General features: G+C 42.8%; 1 protein-coding gene across 1 annotated transcript; it reads left to right on the top strand.

Annotated features, from left to right (window-relative positions):
- The first annotated feature begins 2,410 nt into the window (after positions 1-2,410).
- LOC106609018 (myeloid-associated differentiation marker homolog) lies at positions 2,411-8,370 on the top strand. Its single transcript, XM_014207347.3, has 2 exons — positions 2,411-2,515; positions 5,521-8,370. The coding sequence occupies exon 2, from the start codon at positions 5,668-5,670 to the stop codon at positions 6,517-6,519; it is 852 nt and encodes a 283-aa protein (XP_014062822.2). The 5' UTR covers positions 2,411-2,515; positions 5,521-5,667; the 3' UTR covers positions 6,520-8,370.
- The last annotated feature ends 779 nt before the right edge of the window (positions 8,371-9,149 follow it).

Genomic DNA, 9,149 nt, shown 5'->3' with positions numbered 1-9,149 from the left:
GTATTGTTTAGTGTTGTGGCTTTGCTGGCATGCATCAACATTTTTTGGGGGGGATATTGGGTCAAGACTTTATTTTCCTTATTATTATCATCATCATTAAATAACCTACCTAAGATGTCATGAGACTTGTAAACTACATAGAATTGCATGAAATTAGCTTCAAAACAACAAAATTTCCCTAAATCCTTCAAATTAAACAAAATCATGCTGGTGTTGTATTTAATATAGGCTATCTTAATAAACAATAATAATGAAGAATGGGTGGCGGGGGTGAGGAAAGTAGGAAAATAAATGGAGCTAGGCAAGGAGGAAAGGAAAGGAAGCAAGGAAAGAGTTCACATGAATGTGGTAGGGATTAACCACGGCCAGTAGAGCGGGAAGGAAAGGCAGCTAGGAAATGAGAAAAGGAATCTAGGAAAGAAAAGAAGTTCACATGTCGGTGGTAGGGATTAACCACGGCCAGTAGATGGCGATAGTATTGGCTTTAGTGACAGACTAATTTTAGCAACAGGATGTAGCTGGATACTACTGTTAAAACTATTGCTGAAACTGGACCTGATGGAAACTGTTTCAGCAGACGATGCCTCCCCATACCCTCAAACAGCTTCCACCACTTATCCACACACATCTGGGCCAAGTTCATTAGCCAAACGTTGTCGAACGTTGCAGATAGGAAATGCCATCAGTAGAGCCAACATGATTCCTTGTCCTCCATTACCAAGAAGCACGTTTGTTATAGGTAGCCTAACAGTATTTCAAACAATTCCAAAACGTTGTCCTGCTGAATGCGCCCCTGGTTAAGCCCCCAATTCCAGTTCCAGACATGACCTACTATAAATGAGACATATGACCAAATTTGGTGTGGAGTTTGTGAGAAAGTGAGGGGATTCGATTAATCTGTCCCGGGCGCCTGGATGGGCGTGTTTTGCACACAGTGAATGTTGATTGCCTTCGTTTAGGAACCGGGCTGCCACCCGGGCGTGAGCCAGGTGCCCCGTTTAAAGCCCATGATGAAGTCGGCTCAAAACAAAAGTGACATAATTAAGCACGTGGAGAATGAGTATGATTTTCTGTGTTTTCACATGCAAGAGTGATTGTGTTTGATAAAAACGCATTATTTGCCTTCCCAATAAAAACTAGTTTGAAATTTCAAATATATACGTGTGTGTGTGTGTGTCTGTGTGTATATATATATTATGGGAAAGAGATGTATCTTCCTGGACGATGCATCATGCTGACTGTTCGATTTGAGAAGGGCGCTGGCCATAGACCGTTGCCCCACGGTTCAGCATAATCGACCACGCCCAGTTCTTCGCTGAGCTAAAGGTAACTGCCAACATAAAGGAAACATCCACATAAAGTGTCACAATGAGGCATTGGGCCACCACGAGCCAGAACAGCTTCAATGCACCTTAGCATATATTCTACAAGTGTCTGGAACTCTATTGCAAGGATGCGACACCATTCTCCCATGTGAAATTCTATAATTTGGTGTTTTGTTGATGGTGGTGGAAAATGCTGTCTCAATCACCACTCCAGAATCTCCCATAAGTGTTCAATTGGGTTGAGATCTGGTGCCGGACACAGCCATGGCATATGGTTTACATAATTTTCATGCATATCAAACCATTCAGTGACAACTCGTGTCCTGTGGATGGAGGCATTATCTTCCCATGGGGGCATGGCCATGGTAGTCAAAATAATGACCTGCCCAGCATTCTATACATGACCCTAAGCATAATGGGATATACAATTCTTATTTAAATGAGGAACCACACACTTGTGTAGAAAGCACTGCATTGTATCCAGTGGTGTAAAGTACTTCAGTAAAAATACTTTAAAGTTCTACTTAAGTAGTTTTTTGTGGTGTCTGTACCCGACTTTACTATTTATATTTTTGATGACTTTTACTTTTACCTCACTACATTCCTGAAGAAAATAATGTACTTTTTACTCCATACATTTTCCCCGACACCCAAAAGTACTCATTACATTTTGAATGCTTGGCAGGACAGGAAAATTGTATAATTCAAACATCATCCCTACTGCATCTGATCTGGCGGACTCATTAAACACATGCGTTGTTTGTAAATTATGTTGGTGGGCCCCTGCCTATCCGTAAATTTTAAAAACAAGAAAATCGTGCCGTCTGGTTTGCTTAATATAAGGAATTTGAAATTATTTATACTTTACTTTTGATACTTAAGTATATTTTAGCAATTACATTTACTTTTGGTACTTAAGTATATTTAAAACCAACTACTTTTTTTAGTTTTACTCCAGTTGGATTTTACTGAGTGACTTTACTTGAGTCATTTTCTATTAATAAGGTATCATTACTTTTACTCAAGTATGACAATTGGGTACATTTTCCACCACTGGTTGTATACCTAATTTACTCAAGTGTTTCCATTATTTTGGCAGTTACCTGTAGACGAAGTGGTCGCGAGTGTAAAAGTGCGCGCCTCGGCTCCAAAACGGTAACAGGAAGGAAGAAGACCATGCGAGATCAGAGGTAAGAATAACCGTTCTTCTTTAAAATGCTATTTCTATTCCAGTGCAGTCTTGACGAGAAAGAAGGTACAGAAAATACCGTTACTTTCTATTTTTAGTCCAATGAGAATGCCTCAGATACCGTAGCATTAATCTACTTAGGTGCAGTGCGTCGCGTCGGCAACAGCCCTTACGCTTGTGCACTCACTCACTCACTCATCTGATGATCCGTGTGTGTTGAAAATACCATCAACAAGTCTGGTCATGCTTTGATGAAATTTTCTCCCCATGTGTTTCAGTTTGAACATCCTAAATAACATTCATAGGGAATTTCTCACTGGCATGAAAATAAACAATAAAACCAGCACTCTCCTGCTAAGAATATTGCAATACTTCCTTTTCAAGAGAGAGAGAGGGAGACTTACCATAACTGCACCCATCACATCCTCCTAACCCCCATTTCACCTCAGTTTAGATTTGTTCCCCAGCCTCTAGATATGAGTAACTAGGCCCCCATCTAAAAGAGAAACGGAATATGGTATTGCCAATGTGGGCCAGTTTCCCAGACACAGATTCATCCTAGTCCTGGACTCGTCTAGGAGCAGCCTTGGTCTAATCTGGGTCCAGTAAACAAGCCCAAGGTTTGTTTAACTCAGTTTTATATCACAAACTTGTCATTTCCATGTGGTCTAGGTCTACGGTACAGTAGGCTAGTAGTATCTGGGCCCCTGTAGATGTGAGATGGAGACATTAGTTCAGCTTCCAGTTTTTCTTCCTCGGCCAGAGAGAAAGGGAGGCTCTTTACAGCTCTCCTCTGGCTAATAGACTCAGTAAAGAACTACTTAAAGTAACAAAGCCTTAAAGAAGCCAGGTTTAGAGCTTGACACACTGAAGAGGAAGTCAATGTGTTACTGACAAGCATATGATGAGGATGACTGAAGTATCAGTGTACCTTGCATTCAGTTCATGAGTATATTAAATATGAGTCAAAGGCCGCGTCCATAGGGCTCTGGTCAAAAGTAGTGCACTGTGTAGGGAATAGGGTGCCATTTGGGATGCAGATCACGTCTCGAAGTCTTAGGATCTTAGCTTTGGCCCAATGGAAAGGGATGACGATGATGCTGTGTGACTGACAGTGAACACCAATGCCAATAGAGAGCGACGATGTCAAGGAGGAAGTGCCTTCTCAATTCAGTGTGAATTCACTGGCTTTTTATTTCCTCATTACTGTGTGCCTACTCCCTAGCCTAGTACAAGTCACAGCTAGAATAGCTTTTTCTCTCTGACTGCTATATCTTTCTTAGCGTGAGGAGAAGTGGGTCACATTTTATTTGGATAGTTCGGATAATCCATCTGTAGATGCTTTACAGATGGTCATACTGTACTATCAACAATATCTGTTGATAAGGGTTAGGGTTAGTAGATAGTAAGTTGAAATCTTTCTGATAGACTATAAATAGTCTGTAAAGCATCTACAGATGGACTATCCAAATTAAGGGTTACTGATAAGTGTAACCTACTGGAGGAGTATAACATGTAACCAGGAGGGGGGGGGATGTGGTAATCAATTAGTAGGCCTAACAACCATAAAGAGCTGGGTTGAACAAAATTAATTTGTGCAAACCGTAGCAAAAACATTTTACACCATACCGAAAGGTTTTGCACTGGTTAGGGGTGTATTCATTCCTCCGATTCTGATGTGATACGTTTCTTAAACGGACGCAAACAAAACAGGGAGGGACTTACCTGAATTTGTTTAATAGAAACTCTTTATTTTTTGTATTTAAAAAAATATATATATTAAAACCGTACAATCTACCTGCGGTGAAGCCGCTCAACATTTACGTTACATTCAGTCATCAAGCAGACACTCCCATCCAGAGCGACCCACAGGAGCAACCAGGGTCAAGCACCTCGCCAAAGGGCATGTCGACAGACCTCCCACCAATTTAAATCGGGAACCCGAACCAGAAACCTATCGGCCCAAGCTCCCAACCTGCCAGGCTCTGCAATGCTTGTTTGAACAAGAGATACTTTGAACAAGGTTTAATTTTCAATTAATCGAAAATGAGACGTGGCTATCTGCACAAAGGCAATTTTTAAACAAGGGATGACTTTTTCTTAGTAATCTACTTGAGAACCATTTTGGGTTCAAGTAAAACTTTTGTATAAGTGAAGCTTTTAGAGGATTAGTGCTTTTATATTTAATCTCAGCCCACCCAGTTCATATTCATTATATAGATGGGCACGCTTTATCTTGTCTGGTTTAGCATCCCAGATAAAGCAAAATATTTTTTGCTCATATGATTAGAAAAGCAAATCATCTGGGGTAGGCAATGCCATACGTAAGTGATGTAAACTAAGATAGGACTAAGGAGTTAATCAGTGTAATTTTTTCCATAAATAGACAGGTATTTACTTTTCCATGGTTGCAGGAGCTTGTCTATTTTTATTAGTTCTCTATTGAAATTCATTGTGGAGAGCTCATTTATATATTTTGTTTACTTCACCATCAGACATTGTATAGGTAAACTGCAGGGTCATGAAAAAGTTGTCTTTTAAAGATCCAATACTTAATATGGATCTTTAAATTATACTGAATAAAAATCTAATCACTACATGTAAAGTGTTGTTTCCATGTTTCATGACCTGAAATAAAAGGTCCCTGAAATTTCCCATACGTACAAAAAACGCATTTCTCTCAATTTGATAGCACGTATTGTCATAGTGAATACAATTCTCTCATGCATTTAAACTTAGAACTGCGAGTCAAGCCATGTTGATGTAATGTGTGTACTTAAACTGGGAGAGCATGTAATCAGGCATCTCTCTGGGGAGGGAGGGACATGTAGAGGAAATGTGACTGGGAACCATTTTCAAGAACTGCTCTCATATATGTAGAACAGTCATGTTAATGGTTTCAGTTTCACAATTTCACAATGGTTTCATTTAATTTATTTCTAAATTGGGATGTTCTGTGATTTGCCTGGCCCCTAAATCTTGCTTTGTTTCTTTATCTCCTTGCAGAACCCTGGATGAGAACAGGACAAGTTCAGAGTCTTTTAATTGTATCTGAGGAAGGGCTCAGAATAATAACTATTACGGTGTTCCAGCTATATTACAGTACATATTCCCCACTCCCCTGTATAACTTGACAGTATAACACCTCCCACCATGCCATTGATTGTGCTGCCCACCTCCCAGCTGCTGTGGGTGCGTGTGGCTGCCCAGTTGTTCTCCTGCGTGGCCTTCAGTGTGGTGGCCCATGAGGCCTCTCTCTCCCACGGGTTAGCAGACTGGTGTGTGTTCTGCTGGGCCTTCAGCTTCTCCGCGACCCTGCTGGTACTGCTGGTGGAGCACTTTGGCCTCCAGACCCGAGCCCCTGTCTCCTGGAAAAACTTCCCCATCACCATGGCCTGCTACGCCACTCTGCTCTGCTTCTCCGCCTCTATCATCTTCCCTGTCTACTTCCTCAAGGGCCAGCAGAACCACGGGGAGGCCCGGGACAGACGCATCGCCTCCACCGTCTTCTCCTGCTTGGCCACCGTGGCCTACCTGTGGGAGGTGACCCTGACGCGGGCGATGCCGGGCGAGGTGGCGGCCTACATGGCCACGGCTCCAGGCCTGCTCAAGGTGTGCCAGACCTTCGTGGCCTGCATCATCTTCATGCTGGTCAGCGACCCGGTGTCGTACGATCATCACGCAGCGCTCAAGTGGTGCATGGCGGTCTACTGTGTCTGTTTCATCCTGTCGGCGGCCGTGGTGGTGCTGTGTGTCGGGGAGTGTACCGACTTTCTCCCGTTCCCCTTCACACGATTCCTGTCAGCCTATGGCCTGCTGGCTGTTGCCATGTACCTGACTGCCACCATCATCTGGCCCGTGTTCCAGTTCGACAAGAGTTACAGCCACAACGAAACCCGGCAGCAGCCAACACTGTTGATTGTTGCGGTTCTCACCGCTCTCAACTTCCTGCTCTACCTGACCGACCTAGCGTACTCTGCACGCCTGGTGTTTGTCAGTGTGTGAGGGAGGGGAGGGAGAGGGAGGTGGGACAAAAACTACTGTGCACAATTCGTTCAGTTGTGAAAGTATTTCTGCATTGCCTTTATCTTCAACAAGCACCTCTTCAAAGGGGGTGACACTCTAGACCCAAACTGTTATAGACCTATATCCATCCTGCCCTGCCTTTCTAAAGTCTTCGAAAGCCAAGTTAAGAAATAGATCACTGACCATTTCGAATGCCACCATACCTTCTCCGCTGTGCAATCCGGTTTCCGATCTGGTCACGGGTGCACCTCAGCCACGCTCAAGGTACTAAACGATATCATAACCGCCATCGATAAAAGACAGTACTGTGCAGCCATCTTCATCGACCTGGCCAAGGCTTTCGACTCTGTCAACCACCACATTCTTATTGGCAGACTCAACAGCCTTGGTTTCTCAAATGACTGCCTCGACTGGTTCACCAACTACTTCTCAGACCGAGTTCAGTGTGTCAAATCGGAGGGCCGGTTGTCCGGACCTCTGGCAGTCTCTATGGGGGTGCCACAGGGTTCAATTCTCAGGTCGACTCTTTTCTCTATATATATCAACGATGTCGCTCTTGCTACGGGTGATTCCCTGATCCACCTCTACGCAGACGACACCATTCTGTATACATCTGGCCCTTCTTTGGACACTGTGTTAACTAACCTCCAAACGAGCTTCAATGCCATACAACACTCCTTCCGTGGCCTCCAACTGCTCTTAAACGCTAGTAAAACCAAATGCATGCTTTTCAACCGTTTGCTGCCGCACCCGCCCACCCAACTAGCATCACTACTCTGGACGGTTCTGACTTAGAATATGTGGACAACTACAAACTACAGTCTGGCTAGACTGTAAACTCTCCTTCCAGACTCATATTAAATATCTCCAAAATTAAATCTAGAATCGGCTTCCGATTCGCAACAAAGCCCCGTTCACTCACGCCACCAAACATACCCTCGTAAAACTGACTATCCTACCGATCCTCCACTTCGGCGATGTCATTTTACAAAATAGCTTCCAACACTCTACTCAGCAAACTGGATGCAGTCTATCACAGTGCCATCCGTTTTGTCACCAAAGCCCCTTATACCACCCACTGCGACCTGTATGCTCTAGTCGGCTGGCCCTCGCTACATATTCGTCGCCAGACTCACTGGCTCCATGTCATCTATAAGTCTCTGCTACGTAAAGCTCCGCCTTATCTCAGCTCACTGGTCACCCCCAAAGCCAACACATACTTTGGCCGCCTTTCCTTCCAGTTCTCTGCTGCCAATGACTGGAACGATTGCAAAAATCGCTGAAGCTGGAGACTTACATTTCCTTCACTAACTTTAAACATCAGCTATCTGAGCAGATAACCGATCGCTGCAGCTGTACATAGCCCATCTGTAAATAGCCCAACCAACTACCTACCTCATCCCCAAATTGTTTTTATTTACTTTTCAGCTTTTTTGCACACCAGTATTTCTACTTGCACATCATCATCTGCTCATCTATCACTCCAGTGTTAATTTGCTAAATTGAAATTACTCCGCTACTATGGCCTATTTATTGCCTTAACTCCTCACGCCATTTGCACACACTGTATAAAGACTTACTTTTTTTCTATGGTGTTATTGACTGTACGCTTGTTTATCCCATGTGTAACTCTGTGTTTGTGTCGCTTTATATTTTTTATTTTTATTTTATTTATTTATTTTTCTCCAAAAAAACACATTCTGTGACGGACTCAGTTTTTTGGCGGCATGAAGCTTTCATTAGACCAATGAAATTGCCAAACGGGTTAAGGTCAAACAATTTTTTTGTTTACTGTTTAGATTAAATCGAGCGCTCTCAAACTTCCCATCATTCTGATTACGGTAGTCATTTTGTCACCCTCATCATGGCAAAGACACGGAGAAATGCATATGATGCAGCTTTCAAGTTGAAGGCAATTGATCTGGCTGTTGGAAAAGGAAATAGAGCTGCTGCACGGGAGCTTGGTCATAATGAGTCGATGATAAGACGTTGGAAACAGCGGCGTGAGGAATTGACTGAGTGCAAAAAGACAACTAAAGCTTACTGCTAATTTTTTATTTTTTGTTACAAGCCGTGTTTCGTTAATATATTAATGTGGATGCTACCATCATGACGGATAATCCTAAATGAATTGTGAATTACAGTGAGGGAAAAAAGTATTTGATCCCCTGCTGATTTTGTTCGTTTGCCCACTGACAAAGAAATGATCAGTCTATAATTTTAATGGTATGTTTATTTAAACAGTGAGAGACAGAATAACAACAAAAAAATCCAGAAGAACGCATGTCAAAAATGTTATAAATTGATTTGCATTTTAATGAGGGAAATAAGTATTTGACCCCCTCTCAATCAGAAAGATTTCTGGCTCCCAGGTGTCTTTTATACAGGTAACGAGCTGAGATTATGAGCACACTCTTTAAGGGATTGCTCCTAATCTCAGTTTGTTACCTGTATAAAAGACACCTGTCCACAGAAGCAATCAATCAATCAGATTCCAAACTCTCCACCATGGCCAAGACCAAAGAGCTCTCCAAGGATGTCAGGGACAAGATTGTAGACCACAAGGCTGGAATGGGCTACAAGACCATCGCCAAGCAGCTTGGTGAGAA

Source organism: Salmo salar, chromosome 07 (assembly GCF_965601325.2).
Source record: "Salmo salar chromosome 07, fSalSal1, whole genome shotgun sequence".
NCBI classification, from domain to species: domain Eukaryota; kingdom Metazoa; phylum Chordata; class Actinopteri; order Salmoniformes; family Salmonidae; genus Salmo; species Salmo salar.
This window is presented reverse-complemented; position numbering and strand designations above follow the sequence as displayed.